At 41.2% G+C, this 24,944-nt stretch overlaps 2 protein-coding genes across 5 annotated transcripts in view; one reads left to right on the forward strand and one right to left on the reverse strand.

Annotated features, from left to right (window-relative positions):
* Nucleotides 1–7,536, reverse strand: part of LOC139914192 (inositol-trisphosphate 3-kinase B) — a 34,344-nt gene extending 26,808 nt beyond the window's left edge. The window contains exons 1-4 of one of the 3 annotated variants that reach the window (XM_071902555.2): nucleotides 6,969–7,536; nucleotides 2,126–2,300; nucleotides 1,038–1,203; nucleotides 211–531 (exon numbers count right to left, since the gene is read on the reverse strand). In XM_071902555.2, the coding sequence (XP_071758656.2) occupies nucleotides 211–531; nucleotides 1,038–1,203; nucleotides 2,126–2,172 (534 nt within the window). In that variant the 5' untranslated portion in view covers nucleotides 2,173–2,300; nucleotides 6,969–7,536. Of the gene's footprint in view, nucleotides 1–210; nucleotides 532–1,037; nucleotides 1,204–2,125; nucleotides 2,304–6,968 lie in introns of all 3 variants that reach the window. The other 2 variants (XM_071902623.2, XM_071902483.2) reach the window with 2 other exon arrangements.
* Nucleotides 7,537–15,796: 8,260 nt separating this feature from the next.
* epb41l2 (erythrocyte membrane protein band 4.1 like 2) overlaps nucleotides 15,797–24,944 on the forward strand; it is a 64,552-nt gene continuing 55,404 nt past the window's right edge. For both annotated transcript variants that reach the window (XM_078289934.1, XM_078289935.1), the window contains exon 1: nucleotides 15,797–15,833. The gene's annotated coding sequence lies outside the window, so the exon portion shown is untranslated. The remainder of the gene's footprint in view (nucleotides 15,834–24,944) is intronic.

Below are 24,944 nucleotides of genomic sequence, written 5' to 3' on the forward strand. Positions count from 1 at the left end.
AACGCTCCGGAGTTTGCATAAACCGTTCCAAATATGCTTGGTGTGAATGCGCGCTTAGCTGGAGAGAGACAGAGAGGCAGAGGTAGTGAGCAAGACGGAGACGGAGAAAAGACGGAGGGAGACGCGGAGAGGGAGAGAGAGATACGGTGATATAGAGAGAGAAACAGGGAGACAGAGAGGGAGAGACAGTACAAGAACACGTAGGATCACCTCTACATTCTGCAGCTCTCTGTGGATTTGCAGCAGCTGTGCTTGGCGTCGCCTCTCCCCTCGCCGCTCTCCTCCTCCCGTCTCTCCTCCCCTCTCCTCCTCCCATCCTCCTCCTCCTCCTCCTCCTCCTCCGCCTCTCTCCTCCAAACTGGGAGAGCTCAGCCGTCGAACCCGCTGGCCCACATTGACTCCCAAGAGCTCCGGGTTTCGTGGGGAGGGGGATCGAGCGCGCCGGGTGGGGGTGGGGCTGGGGGAGAGGGAGGGCGAGGGGGGGAAGACAAAGGTTCGGCCCGGGGCTCCCGACACGTGGCTGGGGCTGGTCTAGGAGCAGAAACACAAGGAGGGGACAGGGAATCTTCAGAATTGGTTCACTCATACCAAGTGAGGTAAATATAAAGGTGTATACCATATAACCGGAACGTCCTGGGTGCAAATCTGGACCAGGACCTTTGTCGCATGTCATCCCTCTCTCTCTCTCCTGATCTTTCCTGTCTCTCTTCACTATCAACTGTCTAATAAACACAAAAATGGCCAAAAATATAATCTAAAAAAAAATAAAAATAAAATAAAAACAATGATCTTTAATCAGTGATAATCATAAGGCAAAAAAACACCAATATAAACAAAAATCTCAATAATGTATGCTTTAACCCTATCCTCATACAACTTACATCAGTTTGACACTGCTTACTATGATGTAGAGTATAATATGAATTTATCTCATAAGGATTTATCTCAAGGTGGTTAAACCGAGTTTAGGTGGGTTCACTCTCCACCACATCCTTGCCCAAAACCATTTCCTGCAATTCTAACTATAGCGGAGTTACCCTGGGGCTGGTCGGGCTGTAGAGGCCTCCGCCCAGCGCTCCCCCACCCAGGAGCTGGCAGAAGGTGCTCCGATCTGGGACTGGCAGCACAGGTCGGCCCCCTGAGTTGGCTCTAGCTCTGGAGGTCGTACTGGAGGAGCTGGGCTGGCTCTGACATTTATTACTGCTGTGGAGAAGAGAGGAGAGATATAACACTTCATGGTGTCTTTACAGATAAAAAACCTGTTGTGCATCTTAGAAATCAATCTAAATCAAGCTAAGTAAGAGAAAGTATCTTGACACATCATACAGGCTCACACCACAGTACGCACAGCCTCATAGAGCATATATTAAAAAGCATAAATAATATTAAGAATAGCACATAATATTAATAACAACATGGTGTCACTACTGTTGGTGATGGTGAATGGTCATTTTATATTCCTCTATGCTGTCTTAACATCAGGACTGGAGAGTATTAATCACATGTAACAGAATAAGAATAATCTGATTACAACAAACCAATAACTATAATCCATGGTGAAAAGTTCCAGACGCTCAGATTGCAGATAATTTGGAAAGAGATGATGACTTGTTGAATATCTCAGAAGCGTTTGAAGTTTGACTAACAAATTAATTAATTAATATAAAAACTCATTATTGCAATTAAAGTTAGAACTAATATAATTTTACACACCTTGAAATTCATTGTTAGCCACTCTGAATAAAAGCGTCAGCTAAGTCGTAAAATGTCAATATAAATAAAATAATGGGCGACTATTGACTGGAGACAATGATGATAACATTATAAATTATTAATTTAAATTCATTCAAAGTCATTTTTTTGGAGACATTAGAAAAGTAACAGTAAGTAATCAGACTTACCATAATTACATTGTTGACTCTGTTTCAATGGAATACATTACAGATTGTGATCTTATATTGAAGTAATCAGTAATCTTAAATCTTAAAGTAACCGTACCAGCCTGTTTAACAGCTTGTCAGATAACACATACTCCTGACTAAACAGGCTCCAATCATGTCTCTCCTTTAAAAATAAATAAATAAATAAATAAATAAAAGTGTGACATACGCTGTAAACAACTCACCTGTTCATGACTCCAAGGCCGTTGAGGTTCAGGGCAGAGGCTGCCATCCCCGCGGCCAGGCCAGGGGCTTTGATGGCTGGGTACACATCTGACAATCTCCCCTACAGCTGCATGGAGGTCTGGAGAACGGCTCTCAGTGCTTCCTCTGCATTCATTCAGCAGCTGTAGCCCTCCACTGCTGAAAAAATAAAAAGGCAATTCAAGTTCATTATATCTGACTTTTTTGTCAAAAAAGGGTAAAAAAAAAAAAAAAAAAGTACCCAAAAAAGTAGTGTATATATCATGATATAATTTTTTAACATTTTAAATCAGCAACAGGCATTGAAAAGGATGTTGGGCAAAGAATTGAAGAATATAAAGACAATGAAAATTCCTCATCTGGCCTACAAGCAAATTACAGTGCAATTGGTCGAAACATATACTTTAGTATTAAGAGACATTTATTATGATAAAAATGTCTTTTTAAAAGGAGGAAAGAAAAAAAATGAGAGAGAGAAACGTATAATTCATTCAAATAATTGGTCTTTTCTCACTGTACATATTCATTAAAAGCTTTGATTTGGATACAGCTCATATGAATAAAACTGCTGGTCTATTCTAAAGGACAAAGTATGGCCTTTTCAGTGGCAGCCTTGTTGCTCCCTGCCCAACTAAATAACTGGTAATTCTATGCCAGATGATCTTTAAATCTCCAGCATTTTTTGCATGTTTAAGTATAACCTGTTCCTGCTCTTGTTACATATTTGCAGCCAACAGTCTTGGTAGTTCTAGAGAAGAAGCAGCAACATGGAGGCGACAGAACAAACCGGCCAAACTCTCCCTGTCTGTGGCTCTGCTCTGTCCTGGGGCACAGAGCCAGTGTTTTGGTTCAAACTGAGGTGGATTTCAGTCTAAAAATACAATAACATTAAGGTAACATTCCTTCAGAGAGAGAGGGAGGGAGGCACATGGAAAGAGCAAGAGAGAGAGAGAGGGGGAAAGAGAGAAAGAGAGAGAGAGAGGGGGAGAAGGAGAGAGACAGATGCAGAGGGAGACAAGCAGAGAGAAGAGACAAAGAGAAGAACAGTGAGACACGCAGGAAGAGAGAGACAGCAAAGAGAGACAGAAAGAGAGTGGCAAAGGGATACAAGGACACAGAAAGAGGAGAGAGAGAGGGAGAGGGAAAGCTCGAAAGGGGGAAAGAGAGGAAGAAAAAGACTGGAGCTTAGCCACGGGATCTCCTCGTTCTGTAAGCAGCCGGGACACCCAGAGTTGCTTTTTCATATCACTGAATAAGCACTCCTCTTTACACTGCAAAACATAACAAGCTTACCGTTTTGCAAGATATTCGGAGTCATTATCTTGCTGCACTGGCAATTTTGAAATGTAAAACTTGCTTTTCACATTTCATAAATGTCCTAAAACAGGTTTTAATATCATGAAACAAGACTGATTCAAACCTGGCGGCACCTTAGGGATCATTTGACTTCAATTCTATCTAAATAAACCTGATAAGTCTGAATTCAAGTATAATCGCTTCCTGAGCTTATTTGGTTTTTGCAGTGCCAGGCACTCAGGCTCGCTAAAACACACTCATACTCTTGTCAGAAAGCGGCCTGTGACACACTGCAGGAAGGGAAGCCGCTCTGGAATCTCCTTGCTGCAGAGTGATGCAGATAGAGGCAGACACACCCAGAACAGAAGTTTTACACACTGAATAAGCAATGCTCTTAGATAAAAACAGCAGCTCTAAAGATATGCACAACTCCGGCTTCTTGTATTTGATTCTGACAAAATAATTAATTATCCAATGCTTGTTGACTTTCATCAGTTTGCTTTGTATTATAGGTTAAATAGGCATGAACACGGTGGTCATTATTAGTGTACAGAATTAAGTGAATAGCTTTTATTTTACTTTTGCCCACAGAACATATTTGCTGAAAGGTCATCTAAGGGAAGAGTTTGAAGACAAATAGTAATAAAGGCTTCAAGGATGTATACAACTCCTTAGGTAAACTGCATGGCCTGCCAACAGCGGTGGGAAGTGGCTAATTACAACTGGTCCAACTGCTACACTTGAGTGGAATTGCTGTGTATTATTGTGTAGAAAGGTGCGGTTCTTCCTCCTCGAGTAAAATATTTCAGTACTCTGGTAATCATGGGATCTCTGTTGCTGAGTGACGTGGCTAAACAAAGATTTTTTTTTCACACTGTCACTTGTGTCTTGTGGATTGGTAAGCAAAGCTAAACGAAAACTCCTACAATCTGCAAAACAAGAGCTTCTCTGACCCTTTTCAGACAAGGACTCAGACTCATTAGCACATACCAGTATTCATGTCATGTGGGGAAGCACCAGGAACTGCCCTAGGACGTATTTCGATTCCCGATAAGTTAAGACATCGGGTCATGAACTGCGGGGTAAACATGGGATCTCCTTGTTGGCGAGTGACGCAGTTAAAGAGAGGCAGGAAGCAATCTGAATAGTAATGTCTCTCTGGTAGGTTACTAACCGCCAGTGTAGCTTTTTTTCACACTGAATAAAAACTTCCCTCTGCTAGGCGACTAACATCCACAGTGGCTTTCAGTGAAAACAACACAAGGGCCAACAAGAGAGGGAGAGAGAGAGAGAGAGAGAGAGAGAGAGAGAGAAAGAAAGAAGAGTGAGAGACAAACAGAGACATTTATAGGTTATTTTAGTTCGGTTTACTTCTCCAAGTCTTGTGTGCAGGCACAGCAAATTGAAATTCTGTGGAACTACTTAAGTCAATTATCCAATGAAGCAGCGGTGGGCTATAGGAAACATTTTCACACTGCATGTTGCACCGGTTTCCTGCATCCTAGAGCCTTTTTTTATGCTGTTTTGTTTGACATGCTTTAAAGGGAAGCTCCCACTCAAAAGCCTCTGGAATCTTTTCTGTCCATATGACCTAATTTCCCTGCAGGGATCAGTTTCATCAAACCTAATGTTAAAAAACTGCACAAAAAAAATAAAAGTCTGAAAACTTTTTTTAACCCTCGGCTGACTGAACTCTTGGCCCCTGGGCTATCTAGCATTTAACAGTGTTGCATTTTAAAGTGGTCAAACCCTGACTGTAGAGAGCTATGGAGAAGGGTTCGGCCAGACTAGACTGTCTGAGATTCACTGGAGCACATGAATCATTTCGTGCATCAATGTCCGCCTTTTATTACAGCGCAAACTATCTGCACTACAGTCAGATCGATTCATACCTTTATCATAGTGCAAACAGTTTGTACTATAATGAAGGTATGAATTGATTTGTGTGCTCCAGTAATCATCCATGTCTATTCAGGCTATCTACTGCCATTAAAAAGGTCATAATCCACGGGCAACATTTTGAGACATCCTCAATGAGCAACTGTGCCAATACCAACAGCATTTTCCTATTTTACTTCTGTTTCTTAAAGCCTACTCTGTTACCCATATTGTTTTTGTCCAGCTGGCTAATCTCCATCTCCCTTAAAGGTAATATTGCCCACACAGATAGCCAGAGTGACAGCTGCTTCCTCTTCTTTATAACTAAGACGTGTTGGCTGCAAATATGTAAGACGACCCATCGTCACTATGGTGCCCAAAAGTTATTGTTACGATATCGTAGAATTAACAACAGCCATGAAGCAGGATAGTGAAGCTAACCATCACCAACACCGCCATCATCATCTTATTCTTCATATACAACATCTTCTTCATTATCATCACTGTCATCATCACTATCATCATAATCATCATCATCATCATCACTGCCTGCATGTATGTTTGACACTAAACTGACCTAATATTATTTAACAGTGAAAGAATAGTGGACAACTATTGTTTTCTGAAAGGTGAGCGTCGCTGCTCTGGCATGAAATGAGCACTGAAATACTTAGATTCAGCTACAACTGAGTTTGTGCTGTGGTACACATCATGGGCAACTTTTTGACGCAAAATACAAGCAAGTATTGCCTTCAGCAGGGATTGGGACTGGCAACTGCAACAAAAGCAATGTGCAGAATAAAGTGGGATAAAGGGAGAAAATATGACAACATACTGTTGGTCATAATGCCGGTATAACTGCACATGTAAACTACTAAAAAATGAAATCCAGTGTTTCAGCCTAAAATGTGCATTTGGGTGAAGTCGTTAATAGGCCTACAAGTGGGCAGTTCTGGTAAGCACTGAGCCAGAAACATCCCCAGACTGCCCACAAGGGTCTACAAAGGAAAATAAGTTAAGATAAGTTAAGATGAAACACTCAAAGCAGAGAGATAGCTGGCCAGACTTTAAGCTCAGTGGTTCCAAAAGTGGGGTCCAGGGGCCTCCAAGCAAAATTGAGGAATAGAAGGGTTTGATGCCAAAGGGGCTTACGTGACATTTTGGCTGTGAGTATTATATATCACTGGAAAGCTCCTGTTGAGCTCCATCTGATGGTCGCAAGAACACATCTGTAATCATAAAAAAAGCAACTAAAGGGGAAAATCCAAAGACTCAAAAACACTCAAGAGAAAACCTTAGATTAAATTTGATTCAAAAGGATGTAAAACAACTTTTTTATGGCTTTTTATAGAATATCAGTTTTCTGAATCTGAATCTCTGTTAAAGTAGCCTATTATGGCACCTATGATGTGATTTGAATAGAAAAAGATGTCTTTAAAAATCCCTCGAATAGTTTAATTTCATCACTATCTCACTCACTCAAAGGTTGCACGGCTAGAGAATGTATAAGAATGGTAATAGCTTTCACTGTCTCTACTGTTAACCTCCTCATCTACAGTAGCCCACAGACGGTTGTATGACTGTGTAATAAACTATATCAAACAACAATAATCCATATTTCACCATATGGGGGTCCCGGTCTTATCTTACCTCTCCTCACAGCGCTGTCCCGTCTTCTCCAAGGCTCCTCCAGGACACTTTTATTGGCCTGTAATATTACGGCCTGATATCCACAGCAATAAACCAACCGAGGATGATTCTGTCCTGTGTCTGTGAGGTGTGTGTGAGACGAGAAACACACACGCGCGCACACACACGCACACACAAAAAAACCGCACACAAAGATAGGCACGCACAAACACCCCGTCTACGCCTCCTTGTGCACCAAAATAACTTATTCCCAGGTTTGCTGCTGTAAGAGATACTACAATGATCTACTCTCTTTGCTTTTGGGTTTCTTCCAAAAAGAACTTCTTCGACGCGGCTGATCCTTGCTGCTTCACCTTTTCACAAAACATCCTCTTCCACAAAAGAAGATTTCAAAATGTCTTTCTCTTCCACGAGCATACTTTCCCCTCTAATTAGCCTATCTCGGGGTGACTCCTAAACAGTTCTCACCGGCCCGTATCAAAATCCTCGCGTTGTTTGCTCTCGGGATAAGTAGTTTTTGGAGGTTTCTGTTCATCATGTGTGTGGCTCGGCACCTCGCGACTTGTAGTAAAGCGCTGTTTGCGTCTGGCTGTGTGTTTCAAGCCGGAAGCGACAAGACAGCCTCTCTCCCTCTCCCTCTCTCCCTCTCTCTCTCTCTCTCTCTCTCTCTCTCTCTCTCTCTCTCTCTCTCTCTCTCTCTCTTTCTTTCAGGGTTGGTTCACAGGAAGGGGAAAAAAATATAACTCCAATGCTGTGTGTGTGTGTGTGTGTGTGTGTGTGTGTGTGTGCGTTTGAGCACGCGCGTGTAAAGTGCTGGGGAAGCCCTCAGATAAGTGCGCGCGCGCGTGCAGTGTGTGTGTAGGCCAAGGTCTAATTAAAGGCAACAAACTATGAGCTAAGATCAGAGCTGGAACACGCTGTTAGCTGTCCCATTAACTATGTGGACACATATAATGTTTCTCCAAACTTTTACATCCAATAGATCTTACACTGGTATACACTGGCGTTCATCCAATAGACACTTATACTGTTTTTATGACAGTGATATTATACTGATATTATGGTAGTGATATCACTGTCAAACCATAAAATATACCCTGATCCCCAGGAAATCACACTGGGTATTGTCAAAGTGAATAATATTATTTCTCCAAGTTTATTCTCTGCAGAGATGTACATATGAGACAAAGTCTTCTATCTTGTATAGGAGACTAATGACTGTTCACTAATACAGACCATGCTATCGTAGTGAATAGTAATAACATGTTAAAAAGCTGGTATCTTTAAAGGGACACAGAATATTAACAAATGCTTACACAACTTCCCGAGGACACTGTAATAAGATAAATCAAAGCAGAAATTCAGTGGTATTCTCCTTTAACGCACTGATTAATTCATCCTGATAGGTCGATGCACCATAAAATCTCTAATAAACACCAGTTATATTCCTCAAGGATGCTTTGGCAGGACACATCAGCGGCTGTGGGGATTGAACCCAGGACTCTCCAGTTAACCACAAGCCCCCCTCTGCTTTCCCTACTTATAGCCTATGAAAACTTCAAGTGGAGTTATGTGGTTGTTTTTCTGAGGGATTCAGTTCTCATTTCTCCCAGGATAATTTCACTGCCATATGTTGGGCTGACTGGGGTCAGATGTTGTACAAGTTCTTGAAATCTCTGGATTCTATACCTTGTAAGGCTCGTGCTTGTGTATTAATAGTATAGCTATGTAGACAATCTGGAAAGTCGTGTTCTCTCTAGCTTGCTTTCCCTGTGTGTGCTGTGTTTGTGTGTGTCCTTACTGTATGTTTGCCTGCGAGTGTGAAGAGTGTTAAGTGAGAGTTCGGTGTTGATTTGAATGTGGCTTTGCTGCTGTTGGAACAGTAAAATTATTTTTCCATCCATGGAGAAATACACCAGCCAGGGGTCATTACACTGAAAAGAATGATGACTAGCTTAGCAAGTGTTTTTATCATGGAAGCAGAGTTGTTCAAGCTTATTTCAATTTTTGACTTCTTTGACTAAACTGTTTTCAAGGAATGATATACCACTTTCAAGGAATATCATTTATTTCATGGTAGTATGATTTATTTTGAGAAACTGTCATGTAACTTGAGAAAAATCTTGAACATTTGGATAACAGTAAGTTAATTAGGACTCAGCCATATGACCTTGATACGTTTGAATACAATATGGAAATATCTTCCTATGCATATGTGACATTCTTTACAGTGTGCTGAACTCAGAGAGGAAAACACTCCCTCAGGTTTGCCTGAGATAAGTGGTGGGCAGCCTGGACAGAAGGTTGTGGTTAGAGAAGCAAGTTTGGTGATCTGTATTGTTCAACCGGTCTTCAAAAAGCACTGTTGACATGTTCTGGAGCAAGGCACTTAACCCCTAATTGCTTACTTTAGGAAATATTCCTCAACTGAAAGAAACAGGATTGCACAATTCTCTGAACCTGTTCATCAAAGCTCACATTAGCATTACAAACTGATATCAGATTTCTTGCTACTGGCTTTAGCCTACATTGGCAGACTGAGTACATCAGCAGTTTGGAGATGGGCCTGTAGTTTGCAGCAGAGAAGGGGTCAAGACTAGGTTTCTAGGGAAAAGGTTGAACCATTGCTTGTTGAAAGCTGGAAGAGAAAGTACTGTTGGCCAGAGAGCTATTCATAATAAATACAATTCTGATTGAATTGCATACCTCTTGGGTAACTTAGTTGGGACAACATTTCAGGGACAGAGTTCATATGAGGCTTTGAGTCTTTTCTTGGAACAGTGGAGAATTGACTTCAAAACAGCAAATCACAACAGAACTATCAACAGTGACAGATAGGTTCTTGTTAGAGGGTGTAGCAACTGATAATGTAGACATTATCCCACAGTTATTATTATCAGTCAAAATGTAATAAAAATGTCAATCTAAATGGGTCAAAAATGTAATAAAACCTGTTAATGTAATATTATAATTATAATGATATAATTATATAATATATATATTAGGGCTATAAATATATTTTTAACTGATGATGTGGTAATAATACTGACTAATGATGTCATAATGTATTGCATTCTTCTTATTCTAACAATATATTGCACAAATACAAAAATACAAATACAAATACAAATAATGTGATGTTATCCACTATTTTTTTTTTGATTTACAGCCTTTATTGGGCATTTTATAACATGTGACAAGTCATCATTACATTATCGGATGGTTATTACATTATCAGATGCAATGGGTGAGAGTCTTCTCTCATCTTTTCTGGTACTGGTACTGGTACTGGTACACTTTTTTCTGGGGAGGCTTTCGGTACAACTGTGTAGAATAGAGCAGAACAGAAACCAAACTAAAACAGAACAAAGTAAAACAGCATTTCATTATCCTGTGGTCAGCCACTGTAGCAAAACATAAACTGCAGAATTACATGAGTACAACAAGACTCTTTATGAGAAATGTAATATCTCACCCTGGGACCCAGATTCATTAAAACTCTCACTCTGAGTAAAGTCAACTTCCCCCTTGGCGTTTATCAATATGTTTTCAAATTTGCCCTTCAAGGTTGTGCTTTTATAATAGATTGTTTTATCATAGAACTGAAGCTGACATGTAGAATCAGAGTTTCTTACCTGTTCTGATTCAGATTCAGATGAGACTCTGGCGATGAGGAGAGGTGCTGCTGTCCTCTAGTGGTCACTCCGGGTCATTGCATCAAATGCCAGCAGTGGGGCATCACCACTGTTAATTATCACTAATAAAATATTACCATCATTACCACTGGACTGAGTATGTAGTTCATTTACCATGGGCCTGAATACCCCACCGATGGTTAAAATGGTTCTATTGGTCTGTAATGTAATTTATAATGTTTTCTGATGCTGATTTAAATGGTTCTACAGGTTTCTAATGTTGGTTAATGTGGTTTGTTTTATTTGTAATTCTAGTTAAAATGATTTCATTTGAAACTGTGATTTACTGGGCTCTCAAATGGGCTGAAAAGTAAGCAAATATATACTCAACTACAATGCTTTTTTTTTTTTTTTTTTTTTTTTAGGTTATTTGTAATTTCCAATTAGGGAAACTGTACTCCACTTACGGAGTTGATCAAACATATTAGCAAATGCTTTGGAAGATGCTATGTTTTCACGAGTGGAATCATGAAAACATACGGGTCATATGGGGTCACTCACCCTGGAAGTCATTAAAACATGCTTGCCTTGTCATGCAGGGACCCACCAGAACAGGTAGGACACACACACACACACACACACTCAGACAGAGGCCAGTACAAATATAACATAGCTCGTAGGCAGGTGGAGATGGAGACACTCCTGTTTAAGCATTTCTTTATTCAGGACATACAGCACCTATGACTGTTACTCCTTCACACACACACACACACACACACACACACACACACACATACACACGTGTCGGAGTACACGAACATTTTGTTATCTAACTCTTTTCCTACTGTCAGTGATAAGGTAATATGGCGCCATAAGGTAATGGCACCACACCCTGCAATGCGCTCTCTCTCCCTCTCCTTCTCTCTCTCTCTCTCTCTCTCTCTCCCTCTCCCTCTCCCTCTCTCTCTCTCACTCTTTCTGTCTATCTGCCTCTCTTTGTATCTGTCTGTCTGTTAGCCCGGTTCTCTTTTCCTTGGTCTCTCTCTCTCTCTCTCTCTCTCTCTCATTATCTCTCTCTCTCTCATTCTCTCTCTCTATTTCACTCTCTCCCCCTTCCTTATCTGACACCTGATCCTCGAGTTTAGAGTTACCGCACACACAAAGGTGTGTGAGCAAGAGAGAGAGAGAGAGAGAGAGAGAGAAAGAGAGAGAGAGAGATGAAAATTACTAAGAAAACAAACAGAGGTGTGAATGGAGAGAGAAGTGTTTGTTCAGTGTCTTGGTGTTTGTACCTGAAGGCAGAAAGATAGAGAGAGGAAGAGACAGAGAGAGAGCGACCGACGGAAAGAGTCAGACAGGAAGAGAGAGAGGAGGAGACAAGTGTAACAGAGGGAGAGAGAGTAACAGTCGGACCAGTCAAGCCACTCGTTCCAGCTGACTGTCAACTGGTGCACTGGTTGTCAGGTAAAATACCGCTGTGTGTGTGTGTAATGAAATAACTCAGACTACGGCAACTCTTCTTGAGAAAAGTTAGATGCCTTGTATATTAATTAGTGTGTGTATCACGTCTTTATTAGTAGGGTAGAGGTTAAAAGCTTTTATTCCTTTTATTCCTTTTAAGCTTTTATGCCCTCAGGGTGTGTTTGTATGCATGTGTATCACATGATGTTTTGATGAAGTATTTCTATACGATGTTCAGACAGTAGGACAAACACCGGCTTGTCAGAAAGATCATACTGCATACTATTTAGCAGCCAATTACAGTGTTGATAATTAATATATGTGTATTTCTCCAGCATACTTTTAGTATCATGTAGTGAATGGATGCAATATAGATGTTGTATTACTATTGTTTATATCCTGTGCATACTAAACAATATTTGTAATCCCCCTGCATACTAAATTCACAGATAGTAAATGTATTCTTTCTGCATACTTAGATACTATATATATTTCCACTGAATCCAAAGTTGTAGATTAATATTAACATAGTATGACTGTAGCATGTACCCTTCAATAAATCCATGAAAAACATGAAAATATCAGCACTGCAAAAAAACGTATTGAAAAAATAAGGCAGTCTTAAATGTTGTTTTTATTGACCGCCACCTCAGGCTAACATATTTTGGCATAAGCCTTTATCAGAGCATGACACATGTGATTCCTGGCCAAATGTTTATCATGCTTGTGAATAATTACAGATTGCCCACACATGAGTGCGGGTGGTGCTGTGCAATTAAAAACTTCCCCATCGACTTTTGGAAGCCAGCTTTTTTTTTAAAGAATATATAGAACCAAAATGTCACTTCGGCCCTCCTGCCTCCAAACCCTTGGTTCTCTAGACAATAATTTGTTAAACATACCCGAGGCTTCACTCCAGTGAACTGGCTAATGGGTTGTGAGAATGTGGTAGTACTTATGTAGAGTTGTGTAATTACACTTTAATTGAGTCATTGGTATATTAACTGTATACTTGTCTGTAGTATAGGGACATGATGGCTCGGTGGTTCGCGCTGTCGCCAAGCAAGAAGAACCTAGGTTCAATTAACTGCCCTTTCTGTGTGGAGCTTGAGTGTTTGCATGGGTTTCCTCCCACAGTCCAAAGACATGCAAGTCAGGCGGATTGAAGACTCTAAACTACCTCTAGATGTGAATGTGATTATCTGTTTATCTGTGTTAGCCCTGTGATGGACTTGAAACCTGTCCAGGGGTGTCTCCTTGCCTTCCACCCAATGCATGCTGGGATAGGCGGGTAGAGAAAACAAATGAATGCTTGTCTAAGTTTTTGTCATTCTTTCTCTCTGACCAGTGCAGAGGGCTGACCGTGTGATGGGTCAGGGGCTCCCATACTTTCTCCTGTCGAGCTGGAACCCTGAATAGATATGTGATAAGGTTCGTTTTGAGTAGATTTTTACTGTTCGATTTAATTTACTAGAAAGTCTATATTGTAGACTGGGAGAGAACAGTGGGGAGTGTGAAACCTAGATGATTCTTGGACATTCTTATGTTTTGTTCTCCCACTTTGGAAGCTACTGGGATAGTTTATTGTGTTTCTGCTTCTCTCTCAGACCAGTGTACAGGATTGACTGCTGGGTTTCAGACCTGGGCACAGGGTTGACTGGGCACTAGTTCAGTGTTTTGCTGTCCAGATGGCCGTGTCAGTGTAATTCCCCTCAGAAAGTCTCTCTACTAATCCTCCAGGGAATCTGTACCGGCCTGATCTCATCCCCACATGGGAAACTGAAGGACTAGCCTAGCCGCCCGGCTCTCGGACACAGTGTTTCTGATTGTGATAGCTTAACGCCACACACCCGATCTGTTTGCTTAAAGCAGGGATTCTCCTCTCCTCGCTCATCAGCTCCACACTACCAGCCTAGTCAGTCAGCGAAACGCACAGTGACAGCTTTACTGCGGGCTAGTTAGCGTGTAGCACACTGGGTGGTTTCTGCAGGGCTAAGTGCAGAACAGGAGGGGAGGGGGGTGTGTGAGAGAGACATCAAAGAGGAGGGAGAGAAAGGAGAGAGAGAGAGCAAGAGTAGATCAAGTCAGGCTGATTAGGTGTAGCGTCAAGACTTATGATTCTTTATCTCGGTGTGGGAGCTGATCCTGCTGTATGGGACCTTTGACAATCAGGTACACTTTTCTGTCTTCCTTGACTTGCTCATGTCTTACTAGAGATCTAGAGAAGCAGGGACCAGCTTATGGCAGAGTTTATTTCAGAGCCGTCTTCAGTGTGACCTTAATGGTGATCTGATTATAATGGCACATTTTCTAGAGCTGATAACAGTACTGGTCTAGAGTAAAGTAAAAACAAACACAATTGTGCCACAAAAAATCAGTCTCTTGTTCGTCGTCTATGGAGCAGATTTTTACATTTTGATGATATCACAGCTTGAGTCTTAGTTGTCTGGAAATGGTGATCGGACTGTCCTAGCCCACAGGAATATTTTCAACATTAATGGAGTGGTATTCCCCTTTAAACATGCTGTATTGTTGTTACTGTGATTTTAATTGAGGCCAATAAAGATGAAGCTATGCTGTGCATCCTTTTCAGCAGGTTGCACTCGGGTATCACTTCATTTTAAGGGTTGGGTTAGCCAAAAGGGTCGAAGACTATACAGGGACAGGGAGGGAGGTGACTTAAATTTAGCTTTCTGGGTGTGTCTCTTTACACCCTCTTTACATGTGGATATTATGTCAATAAGCTGTGGCTGATACAAGAATATGTTTGCTCTTGTGCTAGAAAGGAGGTCTGTTGTGTTTAGTCTTTTTCACTTTACTGTCCTGGAAGCCTTTACATGTGACCCACTACAGCCAAACCTGAGACTGCAGCTGAAAACTAACTGTAAGGCTGAAACCGCTACACTGCTCCTAACCAGAGTCTTGTACACCAATCAGCTGTGTCGCTCCCACCGATGAGCGGACTTGATACCAGCAGTGTTCAAATAATTAAACAACTTTCTTTTTTGGGGGGCATTTTTCTGTTTATTATATAGTTCAAAGTAGATATAGACAGGAAATACTGGGAGAGAGAGGGAGATGACTGGCAACAAAGGTCCTGGGCCGGATTTGAACCCAGGACCAGAGTGCCCCATATGTTCTTTTTTTAATTTTTTTTTATCAGCATTTAATCTTTGTTTCCCCACTCTCAGCACCCATTGCACACCTGACCATCGAAGCCCTTCCCAAGGTTTCCTCCATTTTGTCTTGTTCTCATAGAGGGTCTCAGGTTGGAGGGTGTCCTTTTCATTTATTGTTTCATAAGGCGTTGTGAAGCCCTTTGAGACTGTAACTGTGATACAGGGCTATACAAATCAACTTGACTAGACTTGACCAAACAAGTAGTCATGAAAATATATATTTATTTTTTCACCTGGGGGTAATAATAATAATAATTGGGTTAAATGATATTGTAATTCATCCTTACTTGACCTTGCTTTTAAAGTCTAAATAATGTATGTTTAATAAATGTAAGATGTGTATATAAGATGTGTAAAAGAAACACATCTCATCTCATAAAATAAAGACAATTGGCAAAAATGTCTGCAGTGATGTGAAATAAGCTCCGATGTCCAATCCAGTGTCTGATTCTCTGCCTTTTTGTCTCTCCTTGCGTCCCTGCGTGTCGGTATGTGTATGTGTGTGTGTGTGTGTGTGTGTGTGTGTGTGTGTGTGTGCACTCTGCTGACCTGCTGGACCCCTCTTATGGATCCATGCTGCTCTTCTAATGGTGAGTCTCCTGAAAATCTACCTGATTTCCTCCAAGTTTCTCAAATGATGGCTTGGGACCCAAATCAGGCTGCACGTTGTGATGATTTCAACTGTCATTCTATTCATGTCTGTTTTCAAACTGCTCTTTTCTGTTGTCATTTTTGTGTGTGTGATTGTCATCCTATAATCATATTTCTGTGGTTGTGTCCAATCTATCACATTTCTTCTGTGACTCTACTGTGGTTGCCTCTCCAGTCATTCTATTGTGGCAGTTTCCAAGCCGACATGTTTCTGCTGTCACCAGTCAGCCTGCTGTCTTTCTAGTTGTCTCCTACCTGACAGGTCTCTACCATATGGTGATTTGTGAAGAGAGTTTCTAATATCATTCCACTAATTCTGTGGTTTTTACTGTCACTCAACTTCAGTTTCGGCTGTCATTCTTTTGTGGTTGTTTTCCTCTCTTCCTCTGCTGTCAAATCTCCATGCTGTGTTACTCTATAAGCCAATTAGTTGAGCTTCTGTAATCTGTGTGCGTGTGTGTGTGTGTGTGTGTGTGTGTGTGAGAGAGAGAGAGAGAGAGAGAGAGAGTGTGTGTGTACAAGAGAGAGTGCATATGTGGTATGCAGTACCAAGTGTGTGTGTGTGTTTGTGTGTGTGAGAGAGAGAGAGAGAGTGTGTGTGTACAAGAGAGAGTGCATACCTTGTGGTATGCAGTACCAGGTGTGTGTGTGTGTGTGTGTGTGTGTGTGTGTGTGTGAGGGAGCTGAGGAGAGAAGGAAGGAGAAAAGAATGAGGAAGACGCAAACGATGAGTCAAATAATCAAATGATAGATTTCAGGTGTGGGTTTCAACAATGACCTTAAGGATCTATTGCAGCTCTTCTATTGTCACAAAACAATGATTACGCAGTAGCCTACTTATATACTTATTACATGGGACAAGGGCTGAACACACCTCAGATACAGTGCAAAAGACACATTAGACAGAAGACTGTAGATAGTCACTCCAGGTACACTCAATATCAGCAGGCATCCAGCCTTATCATGTTCTTGCAATGTAAGATAGGCTTAATTAAACACTGTAGGCTAATCAGTTATTTACCTACTGTGAATTCTGTTAGATGATTTTGATTTCCTGAACTGGCAGGGAAAATATGGTTGGGGAAAGTGAATGAGTAACAATCTCTCCTCCCTTAACAGCTATCGTTGAGGTGCTCTTGAGCAAGGCACTTCATCCCCAAATACTTCTGTATAGCCGCTCAGTGGCCACCAGTAGAAGAGTGGTTGTACTGGGCAGCTCCAAAGTGAGGATGATGTTGATGGAGAAGAATATGCGTGGATAAATAACGGTTAAAACATTCAGATTAGTAGTTTGAATAGTTAGAAAATATATTTTGGAAGGGTCCTTTAAAACTTTAACGTCATTGAAATACAGCAGCAACATAATGCAGTGACTCAATTCGTCCTCTAGAGGGAGCTACCTTACCACAGCAGCACTGCCACATCTGCAACTAACGTCCCTCCAATGCGAAACTGACAACTCAGCCGACCAATCACCTCTTAAAATCTGATACAGTAACCCCTCCGAGCCAATGAGAACCGTCTAAAAGATGTTTTTCACTGTATCGGGCGGGTCTTGAGTATGATGGACAGGTTTGCTTTGAGCCCTCGCCAGATTTTCGGTGTGGAGTGGAGTTGAGATTTTTGGAGGCTGAGAGAGTGGCACGCATTTTTTGGAGAGGGATAGACTGAGAGGCCACGTTTGGAAAAGTTTGCTTTACACATCGTTGGAAAATCACACCAGGTAACGTTTAATTTTACCCCTTTTAAACCACGTGATTACTACATCAGCGACTGCATCTGTTTCGATGCCTTTTGGACATTTTGCGAAGGAAATAGTCGATATCTAGCGTTAAATGAATTTGTTCTCAGCCTACCTTACATGAGCTCATATTGTTAAAGAACAACCACAGTAGTAGCAGCTTTCTAAAATGGTCAAACAAGCAGAAAGCTTCTCATTGAAATCCGCTATTCGCTGTTGCAGTCATACCTTCGATGCAAACATTTCATGGCGCCTATCTTCCATAGTAACCCTATTATTGTGATCTAAACAACGTTATATCTCGCTATTTCTTGCCCCAATGTGTTTTATGTGACTGGCATCAAAGATTCGTCGAAATGTTTAACTCTAAATCATTGTATGTGTTCCATCCATCCAATCCATAAAACTCATCTTTTCCAAATGAAGAGACCGCGTTACTGATGTGGGCATTTCCTTGTGTAGTAACGCTAAGGTGAATTCTACCGCTAACGGTAACAGTTAACGTTTGGCGGTTGGTTCTTGTAACTAAACATGTTAACGTAAATGTTACGTTGAAAAACAACGATAACATCCGTCACCGTTCTGTAGGACAATAGTTTACATTTCCTGGAGTAGGGTCTCTGCTCTCTTCAGCTTAAGTTATAATACCAGATGGTTGTTTGAAAGCATCAGGCTGTTGAAAACAATGATATCATTTCAACTCGGTTTTTGTCTCTTGTGCAACGGTGTTACTCACACATGGACCCCCTTGTGTAGCGTTAGTTGGGGCAGTGCCTCCTCCAACTGTAGCAAAGCCAGATGGTTGTTTCAACACGTTGTTTTATTATTTTGAAAGCACCGATATCGTTTCAGGTTGCCAAGTGTTTTGCAAAGACTCCTGGGAATCATGCGTGGTTGGTTTTTAGTTGCTGAATTCAATTCACTTCTTGACTCAGAATAGTATTAAGGTTGGGCTGTGTCCAGTGATGCAAGTTAGTGGTAAAATTAGAGGTGGGCAAACCTTCATCTCCAATTGGCAACCAAGATATTCAGAACACCCATATGAACTAGTAGCAATGATACTTGAGGAATAGTGTTTTGAAGATGATGTTTGCCATACTGTGCATTCACATATCTGGTATACTGTTTTATAAATGGCTTGAAAAGGGTAAACCCTTATCTAAGACAGGTAGCAAAGCTGCCCTCCACTGCACTCCTGTTTCTGTCAGAATTACAGTCTCATACTACTCATACTCTTGCTACTATTTGTCTACTTTGAGCTAGTGCTATGCAGGTGAGTAGTGCAAGGCCTAGGTACTGGAATGGATTTACCTTGGTTTATTACAAAATTGTTAGGTTGAATGAAAAGGCTATTGAACGTAGCCGAGCCAGGACAACTGAATCAGGGATATGATATTAAGTGTTTCTCAGGATTTGGGGTTTTCACTACAGTATTTCCCCTCTTTTAATGTAGACAGCCAAACAGTGTCCCCTTGGCCAAAATAGGCCACGATGTAACCTATTTTGTTGACATACATTGGGAAATGAGTAGTTTATTGCATCGTGTACCAGAAATATGAGCTATAATTGTGAAATCTAGGTCTGTAGTGTGTGTGTTTGTGTGTACGTGTGTGTGTGTGTTTTCCACTCAAATCCATAGAAGCCATACATTGTTTGACAGATGGCAAGGGGCTCAGCTAGTTCACAGACAGACAGATAGGCAGGCAGGCAAACAAATGGAGTGACAGGCAGGCCAACAAATCAACAGATTGGACTGAGCTGAAGATTTTGCTGACGTGTAGAAAGTCAGTGGCAAACATACATATTACCCTAGTAACTTAATTAAATTCTAACAATTCAATCCATGTACATACTTTCCAACCTTCAGTGCTAATGCAGTTTGCTTGTTGTCCAGCATCTCTTGACGCTATATTTGTGTCCTCTTGCAGGATCATACTAGGCGTTTACCAATAATCAACTGTTAGGTGTATGTGTGTAGGAATTAAGTGTTTCATGTGTGCTGCAGCATTCAAACGATGGAGAACAACTCAGACAGACAGACACCCTAATATTAGGGTGGCTGGCAATGTGCTAGTGCTATTAACAACCACCCTCTTAAATCTAACCCTAACTCTGTATGTGTGTGTGTGTGTGTGTGTGTGTTTGTGTGTTTCTAGCCAACTAGTCATCACCTTAATCAGCACTACCTGGCTTTAGTGTCAGCCGCCCTCTTCTCTTCTCTCCTGTAAGGTGGGGTGGGAAGGAGAAATGGAGGATAGCTGGGCAGGCCAGGATAGAGAAAGACAGGAGGGTTGTCAATGGGGAAAGAGAAGAGAGAAGAAGCACTAGTTTTCCAACTCTGTAGTTATAGTGGTGTATGTCTGTCTGTCTGTGGTTTTGTCACTTTGTTAGAACACGAAGGGCAAGACTGTGCTCTCTGCCACCAAAACCTTTCTAAAAGCCAAGAGGAAACACTGTGAAATTGATAAATTATATAATGAAGTCATCCATCCTTCCATTCATTCATCCAGTTCCAGCTGGTTTAATGCTTGCAACATTAATGAGAGGGTGAGATTTGGAGCTAACCTCCCATTCATTTTCCTGGTCCTGTTATTCATCATTTCCAATTATTTCCTGCTTTTTATGTTGTACTAATTACTTCACTGCTATTGTAGTAGAGTATTTGCTAGGCCTGTATCATAAACATACACATGGCTGGCCCACACGGCACTTGTGGGGTATGACTGCCTAACTGTTCAACTGCACTAATTCTCTATCTGCTATAAATGTTTTCTATCTTTTCTTATTTCAAAGTTGGCAGTTCTTACCATTCTTCAGTTTGTTGGCAGCAGAGACAAAAATACAAATTAAAAAGGAGTTCTTGTAAAACAGACAGGAGTCTGGAAAGCTTCTTGGCTTCTAATGGTTAAGATAGTAGGGTTGGGTGCTCTATGGAAAAAAGGGTCTTCTAGTCTTGAGGAAAAGAAGATCCAAAGCCTTATGGCCTTCGTCAGGGTAAAGGACGAGATCATTTTAGTGAACTCTCTTCTACTCTCTTCTACTACTAAACTTGCCTATTGAACAATACAAATACTACTCTACTAAACTCCACATGTTCAGCACCGTTTTTTAACTTATTATAATGAATAGCCAAAAGTCTTTTTAAACATATTTTGGATTATTTGTGCTCAATACAAAACAAATGTCAACAGACAGTAATGATTCCTGGTTTGGATGGGAAGCTATAAGGGGAAGCAAGCGGTGGACGTGTCTGCATCCCGCTGGCATGTTTTTCCTGCATAGCCCGTCTCTGTGTATAGTGTATCTATAATCAGAGGAGCCATGTTCATTCTCAGACTCTCAGGATGTGTAGAACAGTGGGACTCTGTGGAGCTGGCTCTGTCATACCCACTAATGAGAAGCCTTAATTGGTTGTTCTGGTGGGAGAATCTCCTCATTAAAGATAGCTGGAACTAACACTAGGCTAGCCAGCATGAATGCATGTATTTCGTCTTCTTAATATTGCTGCTTTCATGCATAAACATTGTATTTCCAAACTTTTCATGTCAATGTAGGCCCGATCTTATGACATGACAATTTGGAATGCAGTTTTTTCAATTTAATTTTTTTCTTAGCTTTATTACCTTGGGACCAAGCATTCTCTAGATGTCGGCGATAATGTCAACTGTACTGTAATGGAAGTTAAAAGACAAAAGTTAAATTGGAGAGACAGTTTCTACAGGATGTCAACAATATTAACTATTAAATGTTATCATGAAAGGGCATTGTCGGAAGAGATGTGTTGACGATAAAGAACATCCTCTCTTGAGTGTGTTTGAATGCGTGTGCTGTGATCTAAGGACTAATTTGACATATTCACAATGGACTTACTTATTAGAGCAACAACAAGATTGGGTAGTGCATCTTTTATTGTCTTCATAACAGTCCCTGGTGTGTTGTCGCTGCTGATTAAATATAGGGAAAACACTGTGACACTTAGCTACATACACACACTTCATTTGTACTTCTTTCAGTTTCAACCTCTCTGTAACCTGGGTGTTGGGGCAAGCTGGGGAGACACAGACAGAGAAAGAGAGAGGAAGATGGGAAGTAGAGAGAGAAAGAGTGACAAAAAAGAGAAAGGGAGATGGTGAGGAAAGAGAGAAACCGAGAGGAAGTGGGCGAGAGTGAGAGAGACAGAAGAGGAGAGAGAGAGGGAGAGAGAACAGAGAGACTGAGTGAGAGTGACACAGAGAGAGAGAGAGAGAGAGAGATATTGCCTAACCATTCGGAAAGGCTATGGGAACATCCGTGTGTGTGTGTGTGTGTGTTTTCGTCCTGACCCCGTCTCTTCAGCAGGAACTGAACACATCACATCAGCTCTCACACACACATACACACACATAGATAACCCAATTGTCCCATATACACTCTCCAGACTGATGGGGTGGGGGGCTTTGGTTTCAATGCATAATGCTGACAATGCCATGTTGGAAAAGTAAAGAGCATATGAACAAACTTCCCCCTCGCAGTGTTACAAATGCCAACTAAAAGTCAAAATGTTAAGGTATCCATTTAGTTGTGATACTGATTTTGTTGCCCAGCTGTCAGTCAAACATGTTTATGGCTATAACAGCAAATCATAATGCAAGTTTTGAGCTCGGTGATGCTTGTAGTGACACTGGGACAGTCACAGCTACTAAGATAGACATATTTTACAGTGTAGCAGTCAGCCGTGACCAATGAGTATTAGCCTCTAGCTTTCAGGGCTGCTCGACGGGCCGGCACCGCAGGACTGGTATTCACACAGAGAAGATCAGAGAGGCACGGATGAATGGAAACTGTAATGCAATGTTCAGCTTATTACTGCTACAGAAAGAGTGAGGGAAGGAGGGGGGCGAGCGGGCGGGTGGGGGGGGGTGAAAGAGTGAAATGGGTTGAGAGAAGGAGGGATGGAGAGGATGTGTGTGAGAAGGGGACAGAAAGGGAGGGGGAGATAGGTAGCCGCTCTGGATAAGAGCGTCAGCTAAATGCCAAAAAATGTAAAATGAGAAAAGTAGAGTAGAATGTAATAGTACAAGATAGTAGCAATAACAGTACTCATGAGGTAGACTAGAGTACATTATATTAGTAGTGTCAAAGCGGGTGAGTTTAATAGAGTTACATAGAATAGAGTAGAACTTATAAATATTGTTGAACCGTGGAGTTTAGTGGAGTAGTCTTTTTTTTGTTGGAGAGGAGAGTCAAGTAGAGAAGAATAGAATGTCCTTGTGTTGAAGGGTAACATTTTGCAGCAGAGAAAGAGGACAAACCGCCTTCCCCCAGCAAGTGTCCTGTTCTGAAAGAAACGATAGAATGAAAGAGAGAGGGAGAGAGAGGGAACGTGGCCCTGTGGCTTTGGCAGGGGGCCAAACATAGTTAAAAACAGATTAATCAGCATAGAGTGACATTCTCACAGAGAGGGACTGACCAGAGCAGAGCAGGGTAGGACCCGGCAGATCCCTCATCTGTTGAAAGCTATCTCTGAGGGAGCAATACAAGGACATCTTAACACAGAAGTCTATATCAGCAGAGAAATGGATGATATTGTGCTTTAAATACTGATATCTGATCCAAAAACCCTTTATAGTGTGTTCTCCTCTGACATTTCCTCACATCGCTCACTTAAATTTAAAGAAAAACAGTGATGACGAGATCCTCTGATGGCTTATTTCTGTCCAAAAGTAAATTTTTCTTAGTAAATAAAATCACTGATCTCTTGTTCCTCATATATTACCAAGAACATAATAGAACAGCAAATGACACAATGTTGCGAAGTAATGGACCATAATCTTTTTAAAGATTTGCAATCTTTAAAAAAAAAAAAGAGTAGAACATGACAGATCAGTGAAGGATACATATATATTGGTAATTTAAGTGTATGTAATGTTCTGATTAGATCAAAAAGGGATACTTAAATTATTTTTTTTGTTCATTCATTCATTCATGCATTCATTTATCAATTTAACCATTCATCCGTTTTTATCTTCATTCATTAATTTGTTCATTCATTCAGAAAAAAAGTCAATGAAGGGCTTGAGAGGAGAGGGAGGGGGGTACCGGGAGAGACAAAGTGGAAGGGATGAGGGGAAGAAAAGGAAGTGAAAGGTGATGGGCGGCAAGGAGTTTGAGAGAGAGAGCAGGCCAGTTAATTTTTTCTCATTAGTGGCCTTTGAGAAGCTCTCAAGGTTGTAAAAAGTTCTGGAGAGGGTGTAAAGAACCTAGTGAACTCTGTGTGTGTGGGAGAGAGAGAGGATTAACAGAGGTGTGTGTGTGTGAGGGAAATGGTAGTTGGGGGGGGGGGGGGGGGGGGTTACTGAGGGAGGGATAGAGGATGTTCTCTTCTGTCAGACAGTTTTCCATAGGCCCAATCAAAGAACTCCAGTGTTCAGAGACAGAGGAAAAACATGACTATGCGGATGTTTTGCATTTGGTCATTTCCTGTTTTTATTGTGAGAATACACAGGGACACGTTGCTAATGAATCTCGAGCAGAGAGAGAGAGATATGGGGGGCAAAAATGATAACCGATGGAGGGATGAACTGGGGAAAGGAGGAGGAGGGAAAGAAGTTGCTTCATTACTACATTTCCTGTTTCCTGATTAGAGGTCAGAGGTCACTAGCATGGGATTAGCTGATACCACAAGCCCAAAGAATCCAACTGGCCAAGTCATTGACCTAACACTACTGCCTGGGAAGAGCTGGTTGCTACATGTCACATAATGTTGTGTATGTGTGTGTTCTAATTTTGGGAACCACATGTCCTCACAATAATAGAAAGAAGAGTATAATCCTCTGAAAATGAGGACATTTTGATGGTCCTCACAAGAGGAAATACTTATTTTAGAGTTAGGGGTAAGGGGTTAGGGTTAAGCAGTGGCCAGGAAATTAGTGAAAGTCAGCTATGAGTGAGTGAGTGAGTGAGTGAGTGAGTGTGTTTGTGTGTGTGTGTGTGTGTGTGTGTGTGTGCGCTGGAGCGCTATGCTTTCTCACTACTTGATCAATAGAGAGGAGGTCCTAATAGTGCTCTATACAAATGATTCTTGCATTATATGTTTACTTCTATTCTTGGATATTAACAGCAGTGCTGAATGAACTCAGCTTCTTCTTCTTCTGTATAACCTTAACGAATTTGTAGTAGTCTATACTGATGTTAGCACACCTTCAAATTCTAATAATTTGATCACACAATGTAATACAGGAATAGTTTTTATTTTGTTTCATCAAAACATATTTTCAGCAGTCCAGCCAGAAGTTTGATAAGAGAAAGCAAGAAAAAGATAAATCCATTC

The sequence above is a fragment of the Centroberyx gerrardi genome, chromosome 18 (genome assembly GCF_048128805.1).
Source record: "Centroberyx gerrardi isolate f3 chromosome 18, fCenGer3.hap1.cur.20231027, whole genome shotgun sequence".
Classification (NCBI taxonomy): domain Eukaryota; kingdom Metazoa; phylum Chordata; class Actinopteri; order Beryciformes; family Berycidae; genus Centroberyx; species Centroberyx gerrardi.